Source organism: Kryptolebias marmoratus, linkage group LG10, assembly GCF_001649575.2.
Source record: "Kryptolebias marmoratus isolate JLee-2015 linkage group LG10, ASM164957v2, whole genome shotgun sequence".
Taxonomy (NCBI): domain Eukaryota; kingdom Metazoa; phylum Chordata; class Actinopteri; order Cyprinodontiformes; family Rivulidae; genus Kryptolebias; species Kryptolebias marmoratus.
Genome location: NC_051439.1, coordinates 5,411,330 through 5,430,141, shown reverse-complemented (window position 1 = coordinate 5,430,141; position 18,812 = coordinate 5,411,330). Strand labels below are relative to the sequence as shown.

The 18,812-nt window shown below is 43.4% G+C and overlaps 1 protein-coding gene across 1 annotated transcript; it reads left to right on the top strand.

Annotated features, from left to right (window-relative positions):
- The first annotated feature begins 564 nt into the window (after positions 1-564).
- Positions 565-15,624, top strand: foxo3a (forkhead box O3A). Its single transcript, XM_017421561.3, has 2 exons — positions 565-1,810; positions 11,652-15,624. The coding sequence occupies exons 1-2, from the start codon at positions 1,250-1,252 to the stop codon at positions 12,957-12,959; spliced, it is 1,869 nt and encodes a 622-aa protein (XP_017277050.1). The 5' UTR covers positions 565-1,249; the 3' UTR covers positions 12,960-15,624.
- Positions 15,625-18,812: the final 3,188 nt, after the last annotated feature.

Genomic DNA, 18,812 nt, shown 5'->3' with positions numbered 1-18,812 from the left:
AATTAAAGAAATGCATATCGCCCCTTCACACTAGAGTTCTAAACTGAGGTCAACTTCTAATGAGAAGGGTATGGACAGTGTTATAAAATGTTGAGACCACCTGCATGGAGTGTGTTGATAAGGATGACTCTCAGCTACTATCTAAAAAACTGACTGAATTAGAGCCGTTTTTGTGTTTGCCAAGGTCGCTTAATTGTGGCGGCCATCTTGAATGTGGTTGACTCCAAAAGATAATCAGTTATAGATATACATCCAATGATTACTTTCTGAGAGTTTTACTAAAACCCGTCCACTGATTCTCGAGATATTTTGCTAACAGACAAGGACATAAACAGTAGGTAATGGGGTAACTGTTCCATGTGACAAATTCGTGGGTTTTTTTATTGGACGTGCTTTAGGAGATAAATTAATATAGCTTAAGGAAAAGATTTTCTATTCATATGAGGCTGCTGGTGAATTTAAAGATGACGTCACCGGCCAGCGGATTTCTCCGCACTGTCCCTTTAATTTCAGCGCAGTCCGGGGGGCACGAGCGCCTTTTTTTTCTCTGCTCTCGGACTCGCAGCGTTTTGCGCCAACCTCCACCGCAGCTGCAGACTGAATGAAGCCCGCTGTCCACACGGAGCTCGCCGTGCTGCCGGGGATGTTCAGCCGGAATGCGCCGGGACTCCTCGGCTCCTCGTAGAGCGGGTTCGAGCCTCACGGACGGTCCCGTTCAGCCCGGTTCGGAGGAGCCGCGGGGCCCCGAGGAGCCCTCCTCCTCCTCCTCTCCGCCTCGGTGGCGTCTGGAGAGCAGCTCCCCGCTCGAGCTGCTGGCAGCTCTCTCTGCGGCCCATTAGAGAACTTGTTCGCGGGGGGAGAAAAAAAAAGACGGTCAAGATGGCAGCTGCGCGCGGAGTGATGGAGCTGTGATGTGGCGGCAGCGGATGGAAGGTTTTTAAATCTAGGACCGAAGGACCAAGGTCTGGGCGCATATGTGAGGGAACGCCGTTTGGACCCCTTTAAGACCCCGCTGACTCTTCGCTCCACATTTAGTCCGGTCCCAGCGCGTTGGTCAGGGTGTGGGCTGCTGTGTGACGAGAGGACGATGTTGCGTTAATGCTGGTTCGCTGCGGGCGGACAGGCGGACACGTGTTGGGGCTCGGCGGCAGGCTGGGTATTTGCATAATAAACTCTCCCTGAAGCCTGCACACATTGATGGAATGCGACCTGAATGATTTAGCGCAACCACCGAAAAATTCACCTTAACATGGCCGAGGCACCGCGCGACGGCACCGACCCCCCCTCCAACGTGGAGATCGATCCGGATTTCGAGCCCCAGAAGCGGCCGCGGTCCTGCACTTGGCCCCTGCCCCGTCCGGAGTCCGGAGCGGGCAAGCCCGGGGTCGGCGACGCTGACGTAATCCCCGAAGAGGAGGACGACGAGGGCGGGAGCGCGGAGGGCGGCGCCGCGCGGGACGCCGCCGCCGGCGCCTCTGCTCGAGCGGAGCCGAGCGGCAGCGGCTCCGTCTCCCAGCCGGTGGAGGTCCTGCGCGGGCCCTGCAAGGAGGAGGCCTCGGCCGACGGCTCCCCGTCCTCCTCCGCGCTGACCCCCGGCGCGGCTCATTGCGGCTCTGCCTCCCAGCAGCTGAGGAAGTCCTCCGCCCGCAGGAACGCCTGGGGCAACTACTCGTACGCGGATCTGATCACCCAGGCCATCGAGAGCTCCCCGGAGAAGAGGCTGACCCTGTCCCAGATCTATGACTGGATGGTCCGCTCCGTGCCATACTTCAAGGACAAGGGCGACAGCAACAGCTCTGCTGGCTGGAAGGTGAGCACGTGACGGTGCTGTAATCACAACAAGGACCACACTGTGGTCATGAAAACACACACATGTTAATGTGGTTCACTGTGAAAGATAAGCTCATCTGATGCTCTTAGATCAGACGTGTTGAGTACAGGATTTACAATCAAAGCCTGTCATTCTTTGGAAAATGCATATCGCCCGCCGCCTGCAATGCCAGTCATCTTGTGTTGGTTGTAGCCGTGTTGGTCAAACCTTGAATGTTATGCAGGTTCGTGCAATATTGCAAGATCTCGCGAGATGTTTTGGTGTTCAGAGTATGTGTTGAGGATGACTACTGGCTACTACCACACCAATTGTTGAGATCAGTATCTGTAAAACTGACTGAGTTAAAGTCCTAAAAACGGTGTCATATTTGGCGGGTGGTAAGAATAATAATAATAATGATAAAGGGGGTGTGTATTTGTCACACAGCTGTATCTATTAAGAAAATCACGCAGGTCTGAAACCCATGGGTGAAACCAGGGAATGCAAAGTTAGTTTCATTTTCACACACAGTGCAGTGAAACAGCCTTCCTCTTGTCAGGACCAGCAGCTCATCCCACATGATGGAGGGACAGGTTTGTGTCAGGCTACTTCCAGGGACCTGCTGCTTGATCAGAACCACGGTGCAACACTAATGGATGCTACTCACTCCTCCGACTATTGTGTTCCTGCGTCTGTTAGCAAAATATCTCACGAACCGCTGGATAAATTTGAATAACTCTTGCAGGGAATAAACATTAGCTGCACCTCTACAATCGATTAACTTTTGGAGTCAACCCCATTCAAGATAGCCGCCACAGACGGCTACCACTCTGTCAATTTTACAGATACTGAGCTAAAATCTGAAGCAGTAGTAGCTGAGCATCACCCCAGACATGTAGTCTGAGCATGAGCAGATTGTGGAAGATATTTGTTTAAAATTCTGCCCTTAACTAGATGGAGTCAACTCTTGCCTGTTAGTAAAATATCTCCTGACCTACTGGATGGATTTTAATGACACTTGGAAGGAGTTAATCTTTAGATGTTCATCACTTTTTGGAGTTAATCCAATTCAGGATGGATGCTACGGCTATTTAGGATTAGCTAACACAGAAATGTCTCTAAGTCAGTGTTACAGATTTTCAGCTGCATTTTGATGTGGTAGTAGCTGAGAGTTATATTTAATATATACTCTGAGTGGTTCATGCTTAACTGTATTGTCAAGGTTTGACAAAAATGGCTAAAACGCTGTCTCTTCTCATCTATAAAATGATCTTCATTTAAAGCTCCAGCATGAAAGGTGGTGGGCGATATGCATTACTTCAAGGAATGCTAGGCTTTTATTGAGTTGTTCAGATTAGTGCCAGGCAGTTTTTCCTCAGGTTGCCATCAGATGCTTTGAACAGCTGCACACAGATCCTTGTTCGAGGAGGGGAGGGTAGCGTTTCATTTGGTGCTGACAGCTGCATTTCTGAGGAGATGCTGTCGACATTTAGAAAACCAGCCCGGGGTCCTGCTCGAGCCTGTTCAGGGTAACCCGGACGCAAGAATAAAACCTCATTCAGCGACCAGCCTCCTCTGCAGGAGGGGTCACTCCTCCTTCGTTGTTTCCCGCGAGCCTCGTGTAAATACTCCGATGCGGAGCAGCCCCGCACAAATCGGTCAGCCGAGCATAAATGATGTAGGTCAGTGTGAGAGGCGCTCGGCGTTGCTCTTTGGTGCTGGCTCTGCTCAAACTGGCTCCACTCCAGTCCCCGCTCGGAGCGAGGCTCTGCTGAAAGGGTGCTGCAGCTCGGCTGTGACTTTGTGGGGGAGGGGAAGGCCCGATTTTTTTTTTGCTCTTTTCGTGATTTTTATTGTCACCCAAAAGCGAAGGCAGAGAGATGATGTTTTTGCTTGTGTGTGGGTGTTCCATTTAGCAGAAATATCTCATGAATCACTTTTATGGGTTTTAATGAAACTGTCAGGAAGTCATCATTGGATGGACCTCTACAACTGATTAACCTTTGGAGTCAATCTGACTCAAGATGGCCGCCACAGCAAAGCAACCTTAGTAAATGCAAAAATGGTGACACCTCTTTTAATTTACTTGAGCGTACAATGTTTCTCTTTAAGAACAATCATGGCTGCTGGTTTCAGCTACGTGACATGCTGTCTTTAACAGCCTCTAAAGTGTCTAATTGTAACAAGATGGAATAATGGAGGATCTGAAGCTTAATTATTATTATAGCTAATAATATATTTAATATAATAGCTTAATAATTGAACACCTCTTTCATAAATTGAAGGCCTAGCATTCCTGTTGGGAATGTGTTAGACTGAAATTATAATGAGCTATGATGGAGTTATAGCCATTTTGGTCAAACTTTGAGAATATTGATATGTGCGCTCTCATGCGATGTTGTGAGATGTCGCACTCAGAGTATGTGTTGACGATGACTCTCAGCTACCCTCACATAAAGTTTTAACTCCACAGCTGTAAAAATGACTGAGTTGGAGCTCTTTTTTGTTTTGGGCATGGCCCATTAGCTGTGGCGTCCATCTTGAAATGGATTGACACCATAAGGTTAATCAGTTTTTTTTGTACATCCACTGATTATTCCCTGAAAGTTTCACTAAAATCCATCTAGTGGTTCACAAGATATTTTGCTAACAGACAAACAAAATTGACTTTAAAATAACTAATTGCAAAATTTTAACATACACCTTTCACAAACTGTTAGTCCTTAGATTATGTTTTGGGGATCAGTCTCAGCTACTAACGCACCAAATTCTAGGTCAATATTTGTAAAATTGACTCAGTTGTTGACATTTATGCGTTTTAGTTTTTCTAAGGTGAGCTGGCTGTGGCAGCCCTCTTGAATCAGATCAGATTGACTCCAAAGGTTAATCGGTTGTAGATGTACAGCCAGTGATTACTTTCAGAAAGTTTATTTGTCCAGTGGTTCATGAGGTATGTTGTTAAAAAAAAGATAAAAGAAGACGTAGAGGAAAAAGACAAACGTTAACGCTGACCTTTGTTGGAGCCATGGCTGCTGCCTCGGAGCAGAGGCATGTGTGGCTGCAGAGTCGGCCCTGAGAGTGGTGGGGACTCTGACCTGAGGGTCCCCCGTCCTTTCATCCGACATGAACGTTCACACCGAGGTCGCTTCGACAAACATCGGATACGTATCCGAGTCACATACTGAAAAGAAACTGGGTCAGATATGAAAAAAAATCAGATTGGTCACGTTCACACTGCCATGGAAAAATCTGTGTCGCATACAGGCGGAAAAAAAAAATTGTAATTGGGTCGCATTTGCCTGCAGTGTGATCGTCGCCCATGTGACCTGATACCTGTAAGGTCATTGGAGCGTTTCATGGCGTTGGTTCAAAGTGCGAGTTGGGGCTTTAAAATTTTTCACTTTGCAATAAACTGTTAAATTTCGGTCTGTGTTTGCCCCATCTTTGACCCTGTTTTGCCCCCCTCCTCCGGCTGAGGACAGCTGATAATGAAATGCGCAGTCAGAGGAGAAGTGGGGTGAAATGCTGCATTATAATAACTGGCATCCATGATATTAGCCCAGTTAGTTTTCAGGTAAGAATATGTTGAAATATTTATGTATTTTAGTAATCAAAGGAATTTTTTTACTCTATTTTTATACCTGGTCCCATTTACCATCTGTTAGGATCTAAATAATTAATAAGGAAATAAATATTTGGAACTGGTCCATCACTGAGTTTTATTGTTACAATTAATATCTAATAAAAGTCTACAGTGTAATCCAAAGGAGAACTGTCCACAGCATATTAAAAATGTATGGTTTTGTTGTCATCCTGCCATGCTTTGGATGCCAGACAACCCAAAAAAACGAACTAGAAATTAAATTTTCTGCTAAAATGCAGTGTGAACGCTGAGTGACTTTGCTGAAATTTCCTGATGAAGCTAAAGTTTAGCTGTTAAAGCAGAACACAGGCTGACATGAGCAGAACTCAAGCTAAAAGCTAAAAGCAACAGAGCAGTAGCTAAAATTAGCTAAACAAATAAGCAAATCAGATGGAAAAGCTAGAAGCGGCAATGCAGTAGCTAAAATGAGCAAAATAGCTAAAATGGGCAGAACAAGCTGCAATTAGCAAAACTAATGTTCAAGCTAATTTAAGCAAATCATTTGTTTTACCCCAAATTAGCGTAACAGTAGCTACAATGATCAAAATGGGTGCAAAGGCTAAAAATAAGCAAAGCAGATGCTAAGATGAGCAAAAATGGAAGCAAAAAGTATCAAAATGTAACCTAAAGCTAAAAGGATAAGAATAGTAGCTTAAAGCTAAAAGGAGCAAAACAGTAGTTAAAAGCGTCATGAGCCAAAAACAGCTAGTTTAATGAAGCAGACTTTAAAGAGAAAACTGTTTCTGAATGAACTGAAGAGATCTCATTGTTTCTTAGGGAGTTATAGTTTAAATAAAGCCAAATATTTTGAAAAGAATAACAGTTACATAAACCAAAAGTCATAACACCCTGTTCCTGGTCAAAATAACGTTTTGATACCCAAATGCTTAAAACGGCACAAAGTATGCGGACGTAGTTTGATTGCAAAACATGCATAAAAGGAAAACAGCAGTGTGCCGACTCAGCATTCACACGACTAAGACACAGACATCCAGAGGTCAGTAGGTTTCTGGATTCTTGAAACATTTTCATTATGGAAAGTTTCTTTTAGTGTGTGAAGGATGCCTTTGTTGTTGTCAAACACACAGAATGACAACCTGAGCCTGTCAGCAACAAAAACAAATTCCCTTACTTTGACTCAGAGAGTTTGCGGCAGTGTTGTAGCTGCTGTTCCGTTTTTATTTACGCATTTATTTAGCTCAGGCTTCAGCCAATTCCAAAGATTTTACTTCTAGAAATGACCAAATCTAAAATAAAAATTAAAATGCACATGTTGTTTATTAGAGCTGCATCTCAAACATTGATAAAACCAGTAAACACAGTCAGATAAACAGTAACTGGAACAAATAAATGAGAAAAATACGTTATTGCTGGTAATCAGACGAGTGATAAATCTGCAGTATTTGCATGGCCATAGGTGATGAAATCTTTTGAGTTTGTTCTGCTTTGTAGGTTCCTATAGCGCCTCACTGAGGGTCAGAAAGCAAACCGTTTATTACCAGAATGGGAGCCATCCTTAACGATGTGTTTGACTTTGCTGAGGCGCCGGGAGATAAAGATGGCTTCCAGAAAGGACAGAGGGCAGCTGAGGACTTCCTCTGCAGTTTGTATGACTTTCTGTAGGACTCTTGTGTTCGCTGCTGAGTAACCAGCATACCACAATGTGACTCAGTTCATCAGTACACTCTGAAGTTCACTGCAGCCTTAAAGGGATAGTCTGGTCATGTATGAAGTGACGTTCTGTCCAACCGTTATCAATAGTCAGTACCTTATCAGCCGTGACATCAAGGACAAAAGTCTTTCTTCAGGCTAGCCAAATAAGGGCCCACTGTTTATTGTTTTTCAGACTTATAAAAACATGTCTTTCTCAAAAACAACATACTGATATGCAGAAATGCTACATGAGTTAATATTAAATAGTTTGTCACTATTTTCTCACTCTTGTGATCTACAGACAGCCCAAATTACTCAGCTGTATCTGCAACATTTAAATGTTGTAATACAGTCCAAGTGTTATGGACACTAATATCAGCTGTGAGTGTGGTTTCTGTGCAGACCTGTCGGTACACTACAAGTCTGAAAAAGTGCTCAAACTAAGTAAACTGGTATTTCTACATAAATACTCATGTTTCTGGAAGGTATAAACTTATCTAAGTGTTACAGTAGTGGGTGATTTATCACTTTAGAGCAGGTATTTTTTGATTTATAAAGGATTGTCTGATGGACAAAAACTGAAAAGGTCACATTTTCAAAGATTTATGAACTGATATGGCATAATGCTCACTGATGAATAGTAATACCACGTTCTTTGAGCTGCTCTCTCTGATAATTGACCTCTGCCAAGCAGGTATATGTTTTCGGTAACGTTTGTTTGTTTGTTTGTCTGTGCACAAGATTACTCCAAAAGTAATGAACAGATTTTGCTGGAAATTTCTGGAAATGTTGAGATTGTCACAAAGATCAAATGATCATGATCCGAATCCTACAATTTTTTTTTTTATGGCCAAGGTGGAGGTTTGCGCTCTTGAGTTCCTCAACATGACATCAGTGATGACATCATCAGTCCCACAATGATAATAGGTCTTGGTGGAGGTTTACTTTCTCGTATTTTACTCTAATGTTGAAGGTCTGCTGCCATTCTGCCACTCTGCATCTCCTAAAATCAGTCACCATCTTCCTGGTTTACTGGAGTTCAGAGCCAGATGGTTATCCTGTGACTTATCACAGTGGTGTCTTCTGCAAATGTGATGATCGTGTAGAAGGGACGTGAGGACAGTATTCAGAAAACGGAGAGTAGCTGACTGGACTAAAGCCAGTACCTAACTGGGCTGCGACTGATGGAAACTAGTTGGTGACTTTAAATTGTGAGAAAAAAAGTGAATTTTCAGTTGTGGTTTGACTGAATTCAGAGTGTTTTCAACCAGCGAGCTGTAAGGCAGCATTTAGAGCAGCCAGCTTTTGAAAACCTCAGCCTATTTTTGTGTTCACGACTTTTAAAGTTGTATTCTTGGCCGTGCACATTGTTTTGTTGCCCACCTCCACACACATTGTACTCACCTCGGTCCACTTTGTACCAAACATTTATGATTTAATCTACTAAAGCACACATAAAAAAGTGTGTTTGTTTGACTGTAGCGTCAGCAAAATATTTCATAAACCACTTAACAGATTTTAATAAAACTTTCAGAAAGTAATACAACTTAACCTTTGGAGTCAACTCGATTTTAAGATGGCTGCCACAACTAAGCAACCTTAGCTAACACAAACACAGGTATAAGTCAGTCAGTTTTACAGATGTTGAGCTAAAATGTGGTTTGGTAGTAGCTGAGAGTCATCCTCAACATATACTACAAGCACTAACAGATCACGCGAGATATCGCACGAGGTGCACATCATTTACACGGTTTGACCCCAACAGCGATAACTCTTCCTTCTCAACATAAGGACCTGTTAATATCTGGTTTTTTAAACACTTTTGACTTTGTTTCAGGCGATCTGACTGCGTAAAGTCAGCTCTGACACCTCTGTTCAATCATCTAAAATATAGTATTTTGACATTAATTCACCTCAGAGTTACTGTATTTGAGTTGCTTTTTGGTTTAGTTCTCTCTTGATGAGCTTAATTACGTAACAGATGCAATATAAAAGGGAAAAGACATACAATAATTAGTGACTTGAGAGCTCAGTGTAAACGCAAACATGGTAGATTTCAAGCTGTAAAAGTCCACCACAGTAAAACACAGTACAGTGACAGCCGTCAGCTGTTTTTACACACGTAACATCAGCTCTGTGTTTAATTAAGTGAATATAATGTGACGCATAATGTTCTTTTATTGACAGCTGACAGTGAACCATAGCTGTGGTCCTACGGCTCTAAAACAAACATTAAACCAGATAACCTCACCCATACAATGTCCTGTAATCCACTTTGATTAATGAAATCCAGACAAAACACACCTTTTTTATTAAGGATTCTGATAAACAGTTCATTAAAACATTTTGCTGAAAAAAAAACCAGATACCACACTGTTCCCTTAGTTTGGTAAGAGAGAATTGACACCTGTATTTAGCCCTATCTGATCACAACCTGTACCTAAAACCTGTTTTAATTGACAGATCTGAACAACCTCTACAACGTTCTTAGTTTAAAACTCTGGCATGAAAGGCGGTGAAATTTTAAAGTCTGCAGGCAAACTGGCCACATGTTTCTGTTTTCCTCTGAGGAGCATCTTCCTCCACAGGAATCCACACTGGACCCCGCTTTACCTTGTCTAGTGTAAAGTTTGTTTAGCACTAGATTAGGTTAATCCCCTGTAGAGATGGAGTGGAACAGGCTGTTGATTTAAGCATAACAGAATTATTTTGGACCCTCTGCCTGCGAAGCTGAACCGCGGGGCTGCAGAGATCACTGCGGTGTTTTTCTTCTCTGTGACTGAAGTGTGACGGGCTGGCTGTGCAGGCTCCGACTGTTTAATTTTGTACATGCTCGGGAACATCTCCAGAGAAATCCTGCAGACCTTTCTGAGCAGCCAGAAATAGGACGGTGTGTGAGGTGCAAAGAAGCGTCTCTGAGAAGCCACTGCAGTTTGCAGCTGTTCACAAATTGTTGTTAGAACGGTTTCCTTTGAAAACCCCCACTTCCAGATTCAAGGGCTTTGCCTTGCTTGTTAATGCACACTTAATGTCCTCAGAAGCAACAAAGGTAGCAAAAAACTCTCATTTACATTACTACCAGAAAAGCTTAATACTGAAGCTCTTGATTGTCTGCTTTAGCAGTAAAAAGTTGGACTGAAAGGAGAGATGGCAGTTTGCTGACACTGCAAAGACAAAAGCTGTCAGCTTAAGAAGCCCAAGCAGCAAGGCAATATCAGGTTTAAAACTAATCTTCATTGTTTGTCTGAGTTTGAGAAAAGGGCTAAACAGCCACATTACTTCTCAAATGTAAATTTATTTTTTAAGCAGAGAAATAATGGGTATTATGTCAGAAGTGCAACCCTGAAAAGGCTGGGGCGTTGTGTAAAATTTAAATCTAAACAGAATGAAGTGATTCTCACATCTCAAACTCACATTTTACTACAGTGGAACTTGATAAACATATCAAATGCTGAAACTAAGAAATTGTACTTATTATTTATTTACTTATTTAGGGGAGATGAGGTAATTTTGACTTTGATGGCAGCAGCACATCTCAAAGATGTTCCAGGTCCATGTTTCCTCTGTGAAGCCTCTCCTCTTCTGCAAACATCCAGGAGCTGAGGAGAGCAGCTGCTGGAGGTTTTAGAGGGAATGTTGTCCCATTCTGCTCTGATGGAGGATTCTAGCTGCTCAACAGTCCTGGCTCTTTGCTGGATGTTTTTTGTTTCAGGATGAGTTAAATGTTTTCATTGGTGAGAGGTCTGGACTGCAGGCAGGTCAGTTCAGCTCCTGGACTCTTCTACTATGAAGCCATGCTGCTGGAATGATGCAGTCTGAGGTTTAACATTGACTTGATGAAATATGTAACGTCTGCTCTGAAAAGGATGTCATCTGAATGAGCATATTTTGTTCTCAAACCTGTAGATACTTTTCTGCATTGATTGTGCCTTTCAATTCAAAGATACTTTATTAATCCCAAAGAGAAATTAAATGTTGTTGTAGCTCCATTCCATTTCCTATGCCGTAGGTACTAATGCACCCCCATACCATCAGAGAGGCAGGATTTTGAACTGTGTGCTGACAAAAGGCCAGATGGCCCCTCTCCTCTTTACTATGGGATGACCCTCAGCTACTGCCACACTAAATTTTATCTCAATATCTGTGAAATTGACTGACTGAGTTGTAGCCAGTTTTTGTATTTCCCAGGATCAGTTTGCTGTGGTGTTCATCTGGAATTGGGTTGGGCCCAAACGCAAATCAGTTGAAGATTACTTTCTGAAAGTTTCAATACAATTTATCCAGTGGTTTTGCAATATTTTACTAACACAATTGTTTTTTGTTTTTTTTGTTTGTTTGGTTTTACAGTAACATATTTGTGATGCGACATCTGCTTCAGTTTTTAACATAAGCTTGGAAAATTTTCAGGTTTAGACCCTCTGAGATTTTTGGTGTCCATTCCACAAGTTTTCTCGTGTTCTAGAAATACTATTTTTGTTTGACATCTAAGAAAAGTCAAATTTTAATAAAAAATATTACCATGTCTTTTCATTCCTTTTTTTTCAGAATTCTATCAGACACAATCTGTCCCTCCATAGTCGTTTTGTGAAAGTCCAAAATGAAGGAACCGGGAAAAGCTCCTGGTGGATGGTGAACCCCGACGGAGGTAAAGGAGGCAAAGCTCCCCGGAGACGAGCCGTTTCAATGGACAACAGCAAGTACATCAAAGGAGCCCGAGGACGGGCCACCAAGAAGAAAGCCTCCCTGCAGGCGGCGCAGGACGGCAGCTCTGAGAGCTCCTCAAGCCTCTCCAAATGGACAGGAAGTCCCACGTCCCGCAGTAGTGATGAGCTGGACACCTGGACTGATTTCCGCTCCCGGACCAATTCCAACGCCAGCACTCTCAGTGGTCGTCTGTCCCCAATTCTGGCTAACCTGGAGCTGGACGAGGTGCCCGATGATGACTCCCCCCTCTCCCCGATGCTCTACTCCAGCCCCAGCAGCATGTCCCCATCCACCGGGCCCACAGGACTCTCTGACCTGGCAGGTACTATGAACCTCAATGACAGCCTGTCAGACAACCTGATGGATGACCTTTTAGACAATATTAGCCTGACAGCATCTCAGCAGCCTCCCCCAGGAGAGGAAGACATTGGAGCCAACGGTCAGGGGGCCTCAGTGTTTACCTTTGGCTGCTCAGGCACTGGTCTGGGTAGTCCCTCTGGAAGCTACGGGGCAAACCCTCTTTTCAGCCCTTCTTCCATCACAAGTCTGCGCCAGTCACCCATGCAGACCATCCAGGAGAACAAGCAGACCACGTTCACGAGCATCTCCCACTTCGGTGACCACCAGACCCTGCAGGATCTGCTGAGCCTGGACTCCCACAGTCCCAACAACGTCATGCTCACCCAGTCTGATCCTCTGATGTCGCAGGCCAGCACCGCCATCGCCCTGCAGAACTCTCGTCGAAACGCCATGTTGCTCCGCAAGGACCACGTCCTGCTGAGTCCCAGTGGTGCAGGCCCGGCCCAAAGCTCATCAGTGCCTGGTTGGCAAGCTGGCTTGTCAACCGCTGAGACCGACGCAGGCCACTCCGGTGCTAAACAGCCACACCTGAAGTCTCCCAGTAAGAACTCCTCTATGCAGCTGAGCTCTGGTTTGTCAGGCCAGGACCGCTTTCCCACCGATCTGGACCTCGACGTGTTCAATGGAAGTCTGGAGTGCGACATGGACTCCATCATCTGTAACGAACTGATGGAGGCGGATTGCCTGGACCTGAGCTTTGACACCCGCCACACCTCCACCCAGAACAGGAATTCAGGAAGCTTCTCCAGCTCCAAACAGACTTCCCCTCAGAGCTGGGTGCCGAGCTGAGGAGCAGCACCAGTGAAGGAGGGGGTGGAAAGGCGAACATTTAAGTTCATGGTCCTGCATTGTGTAACTAGAGGGAAAAATGTATTTATGTCAAATTTTTCAGTAGCAATACATAATACAGCCTGGTACGTACCAGGCACATACTTGATAATATGTAACTATTTACGTACCGGGTAAGGAAGTAGATGCATACCTGGGTTTGTCTGTAGGTGTGTAACTAGGCACTGACCAGGTACGATGTATGGCACTCACCGTGTACGTCCCTTGGTACATAGCTAGGCACTCACTTGGTACGTCTACAGGTATGCAGCGAGGCACTGACCACGTACGCAGAATGGTACTCACCAGGTACATAGCTAAGCACTCACCTTGTTTGTCCCTAGGTACATAGCAAGGCACTCACCAGGTCTGTAGTTACATACCCAGTATGTACCGGGCTGTATTATAAATTGCTACCAATTTTTCTTCCAATATTTTTATTGTGAGGCATTAAGTTCTGTATGTTAGGTGTCTGAGACACTCGCAGCAGAGAAAAAACTGATTCTTTGGGACGCTGAAACGAGCAGTACCGACTCAAACAACACTCAAATCTAAGGGAGCGCATCAACTCATTTTATTCTCAGGGAATCGCTCATATCACAAAGTGATAAATGAAGCTGAAGATGAAATATGTTTTCCACCTGCATTCTCTCCTCTTTCACTCCCTTTCATATGTAGACCAACATTTTTTGCCAAACCAGCTGTCAGCCTGTTGATGGCTGACGGTGTGTTTACAGAAAAGAAGCTGCAGAGAATGTTACATTATTCCATTCCAGTGGAGGAAACTTGAAAAGCTTTGTTTCTGAGCTTTCTTTGAGGTGAATTAGCCTAAATGGACTAGGAGTTTCCATCCTTTCCCTGTTGATGCACAGAGTCGCACTAAATATCTGTTTGTAGACGTTAACATGTTATCAAGATGTGAACTGATCTGCATTGTGTGGTTTTTGTACATTTTTAAGCAAATCTTACCCTGTGATTTTAGTGACATTACTGTGAATTCTGTTCCTTCTGAAGAGGTGCATTACTGACGTGTTTCTGCTGCAGATCCCTGTTCACCACTTCCATCCTCACCCCTTTGGAACTCCCGCTCTGTATGTAGGACACGATTTAGCTCCATTTCCATTAGCAAACACTTAGGACTATTTGGATTAAGACAACCACTCGAAGACTCGAGAGCACTCAGTTTCAGCATGTTAGTGTTTTATCTGAAGGACCTTTTGGTGCTATTAATATGACGATAGCAGGGAGTGGCTGCCGATGGAGCAGCAGCCGTAGAGCCTCTCCTTTGTTATCAGCACTACAGCAGGTGCTCAGGAAAGTGGTTTCAACACTGAGAGACGAGGGGAGCGCGGGATTTTAAAACTATTGTTTTGCCAATAAAAGGAAGACGGAAAGAACCACAGTATTTTAAATATTGCCAAATTCCTTCTGCATTCACATATGTTGATATACAAGAAAATACAGTATAGTCAGTAGAAATATATTAAAAAAAACAACTTTCTGCACAGTTTTTGTAGGAACAGCAGGATAAGATTTTAGGTTGACTTTCTTTTAATCACTGGAAGCAAATCTTTCACTGAACTGAGTTATTTAAAAATACCCACATTTTGTTTCTGTTGATCAGACTATAAAAAACGAATATTAAATGGTGTCTGAATTTTTACAACCCTTCACATTTAAGATTTGTGTCAACATCTGAAAGCTCAAGTCCAAAAAAGCTAACTTTTGGTTTAAAAAATAAATACAGATATTGATAAATTTGTTGGTACCCTTCCACAAAAAAAACAAAAAAAAACTGATGTGACCGGAGCCAAAAAGCTCCAATTTTGTTTCATTAGTTCCATGTCCTCATAAACATGCATTTTAGTGACTTTCTGTCAGTAGTGCAGCCTCCTGGGTCTTCTTCCATCATTTTGATTTGGTTTGATCAGAAAGTGACCTTTCCTGACTTTGGATTTCAGCTTGATTAGTTTTAGATGGTTTCCTTTGCTCTTTTTCTACCATCCGCACCATCCATCTGATCAACCTGGGGTTGCGTTTCCTCTCGCGTCCACATCCTGGGAGGTTGGCTACAGTCCCATGAACTTCCTGCTCTTTAATAACCTTGTCAGCTGAAGTCAGAGGAACATGAAGCTGCTTGGAGATGCTCTTGTAGCCTTTACCTTTGACAAGAATATCTATAATCTTCTTTCTGAGCTCCTTACCTTCTCTTCTCCACGTTCATGTGATGAACACAGTCATACCAAACTACCCAGTGGCTGTTTGCTCCTTTTAAATAGGCTGAATGAGGGCACTTGTGATACTAATGAAGGTCAAGAACTCAGTTTAAAACATGACAATAATGCAAAGATTAATAGCCTCTTTAAGGGTACCAACAAATTTGTCTGTCTACATTCTGTAAGACTGTGCTTCCAAATAAAATCTGGTACGTCTTCTGGGTTACTTAAAGATTTTTTTTCCAACACTGTTTTCTACCTAATTTTCACTGCCAAAATACTCGCTTTATTTGTTCCTCTTGCTCCTACAAAACAAAGAGAGGAAGAAAAGATGCTCCAAGTTGCCATTGCCAGTTGTATTTCCATTTTAATTTTTGAGAGGATGCATGTAAATAAAGGTCAAGAACTACTGAAAACCTAGGGGTTTATGTGCTTTTTTTTCCTTCTATTTATCTGTTATAAAGAGGAATCTGAGAGCTGCAGACTTGACTCTGCAGGGCACAGTGTGCAGGTGAATTATGATTGGATAAGCACTTGATGAGCGAAGAACCAATCACACGCTGTATCCAGGAGGAATGGACCCGCTTAGATTGAGTCAAGGTGTGTAAATCCTCGAGATGCTGAGGGAGGAGGCGCCTCTGGTCCACTGGAGCTGATGTCACATTTTTACACATTGTCTTACAAATTCAAGATCTGGCATTTCTTGAAGGAATGCATATCGCCCGCTGAGTTTTAGACTACGATCATATGTTGAGAAATGATGGAGTCAGTTTGGTCAAACATTTAAAATAATATTATATGTGATCTCACACTCAGACTGACTCCCCAGCCACCACCTCGTCAAAGTTTAGCTCATTATCTGAAAACTGAGTGAGCCATTTTTGTGTTTTCTAATCTCAGTTGGCCGTAGCAGCCATTTTTGAATTGAATTGGATCGACTCCAAAGCTGTTGTAGATGTACGTCTAGTAATCACTTTCTGGAAGTTTAATTAAAATTGGTTCAGTGGTTTATGAGATATTTTGCTGAAAGGGTTGATTCCAAGATGTCACCGCCGTCTATTACCACTTATAAAACAAGTTGGTGGTCAGTCTCAGCTACTACCACACCAGGTTTCAGCTCCATATCTGTAAAATTGACAGCATAATTGCCAGTTTGGTGTCTATCTTAAAATGGGTTGGCTCCGAGCGTTAATCGGTGGTGCAGGTACATCCAAGCATCATTTCCTGAAAGTTCCATTAAAATCCATGCTGTGGTTTATGAGATAATTTAGTAATGGACACACACACACACAAGCAAAAGCAATATGTCTGTCTTTGCCTTTGGGCAGAGGGCAGTAATGACTGTAGGCCTATAAAAGCTTTACAGCAGTAACTTTGTCCCTATAAGATGGTGACTTTGGTGAAAAACCCGAGCCCCCTGCTGCTCAAACCCAGTTGGTGTGTGAGAACACTTGAAGGACGGAGAAAAACAGGAGGATAGTCTAAACCTAATCAGTAGAGATTCAGCAGAGCTGAAGAAGAAATGTTTCTTATGTAATCTGAAGTGTTTGATGATGAGTTTCATGGTGACGTTCCTCGTTATCACAACTACACAATCAGGTAAACCCTCCACTCATAAGTCTCTGTGACTTTTAACTGTATGAAACTGGATCCCTTCATTTGTAAAAAGTGGAGTTTCTCTAAATCAAAAGATTCCCTTTTCTTCAGAAGTTCAGCTTTCTCTATAAAAACCTCCTCCTCCTTGTGAGCAGAGAGCGCTGGTGTTCATTACAGAGATGTTCAACACCACAGCTGTCAGGAGAAAAGGCCCGGGCACAAATTAAAACTACAGCTTGCACAATATGGAAACATTTGGCTCAGCTGTTTTCTGTTTCAAATATAGATATATAGGTTTTTTTTTTGTTTTGTTTTGTTTTGTTTTTGTTAAATTTGAAATGCACTCTTCTTGAAAACACACACACATCCAACACAATTTTAAAATATGGAAGCCAATTTCTGCCAACCTAAAAATAAAAAATAGTTTGTAATTCATAATTACAACATAGGATGTAGCTTCTCAAAAATCTAAATTAGCATCTTATTATTAGAAGACACCTTTTCAGAATTATGACATACTAAGACGCTATCTCAAAATGAATATTTAGCATCTTAATTATAAGTAAGTATCTCATGATTATAAATTAGCATATTATTGTTATGAGATAGTATTTCATAATTATGACTTAGTATCTCAGGGTTCTGACTTAGCAGCTCATAATCAACAAATGCAGAGAGGCAGACCGGTGTGGTGGGTACCATTTTAACAGAGGGCCGGAGAGTAGGTTCTAATTATGGAGGGGTCACACTTCTCAGCTTCCCTGGGAAAGTTTACTCTAGGGTGTTGGAAGAGAGGCTCCAACCGACTATCGAACCTCGGATCCAGGAGGAGCAGTGTGGCTTTTGTCCTGGTCCTAGAACAGTGGACCAAATCTTCACCCTTGCGGGGTTGCTAAGGGGGTCAGTCTACATGGATTTTGTAGATCTGGAGAAGGCTTATGACCGTGCTCCCTGAGGCATTCTGTGGGTGGGTACTGTGGGAGTATGGGATGCCTGGGTTGCTTCTGAGGGCTATCCGGTCCCCGTATAACCAGAGCAGGAGCTGTGTCTGCATTCTTGGCACAAAGTTGAACTCGTTCTCGGTGTGGGTTAGACCCCACTGGGACTCTCCCTCGTCTCTGATCCTGTTTGTTGGTGTTCATGGACAGGATCTCGAGGCAGTCGTGGAGAGGAGTGCGTCTGGTTTGAGAACCTCAGGATCCTGTCTCTGCTTTTTGCAGATGATGCGGTTCTGTTGGCGTCTTCAGACCACCACCTTCAGCGTGCTCTGGGACTGTTTGAAGCCGAGTGTGAAGTAGCTGGGATAGGAGTCACCACCTCTAAGTCCGAGGCCACAGTTCTCAACTGGGAACGGATGGATTGCTTCCTCCTGGTCGGGGATGAGTCTCTGCCTCATGTGGAGGGACATCTGGGAGTCTTGTATCAAGCATCTAGGAGCTGGAGAGGGATCAACGGATCGGGGCCTCTTCTGCAGTAATGAGGGCGTTGCTTCGGTCGGTTGTGGTGAAGAAAGAGTTGAGTCAAAAGGCAAAACTTGATTCACTGGTCCTTCTACGTTCCAACCCTCACCTATGGTCATGAGGTTTGGTTCATAATTAGGAGAACAAGATCCTGGATACAAGTGGCTGAAATGAGCTTCCTCCGTAGGGTGGCTGCCCGGGCTCAGCCTTAGAGATAAGGTGAGGAGCTCCATCATCCAGTAGAGCAGCTGCTCCTTCACATCGAAAGGAGCCAGTTGAGGTTATTCAGGCATCTGGTTTGGACGCCTCCCTTTGGCGTGGGGAGACCCTGGGACAGACCCAGAACTCACTGTTTTTTATGTAGCAGTTTTTTGTTTCTTCATTTAAAAAATAAATGTTCAAAATAAATTTCATTCTGTTTCATTTTATTTATCAAATTTAGGACATATGCTATCTCCAAATTATGAATTAAAATCCATTAGTTAGGAGGTACTATCTCATAACTTTACCTCAGCATCTCATGACTATAAAATATCTCATTA

Bases quoted from the DNA above. Each gene is read 5' to 3' on its own strand.
- foxo3a (XM_017421561.3), top strand. From the start codon at position 1,250: ATGGCCGAGGCACCGCGCGACGGCACCGACCCCCCCTCCAACGTGGAG. The intron at 1,811-11,651 runs GTGAGCACGTGA...CTTTTTTTTCAG, and splicing joins ACAGCTCTGCTGGCTGGAAG to AATTCTATCAGACACAATCT.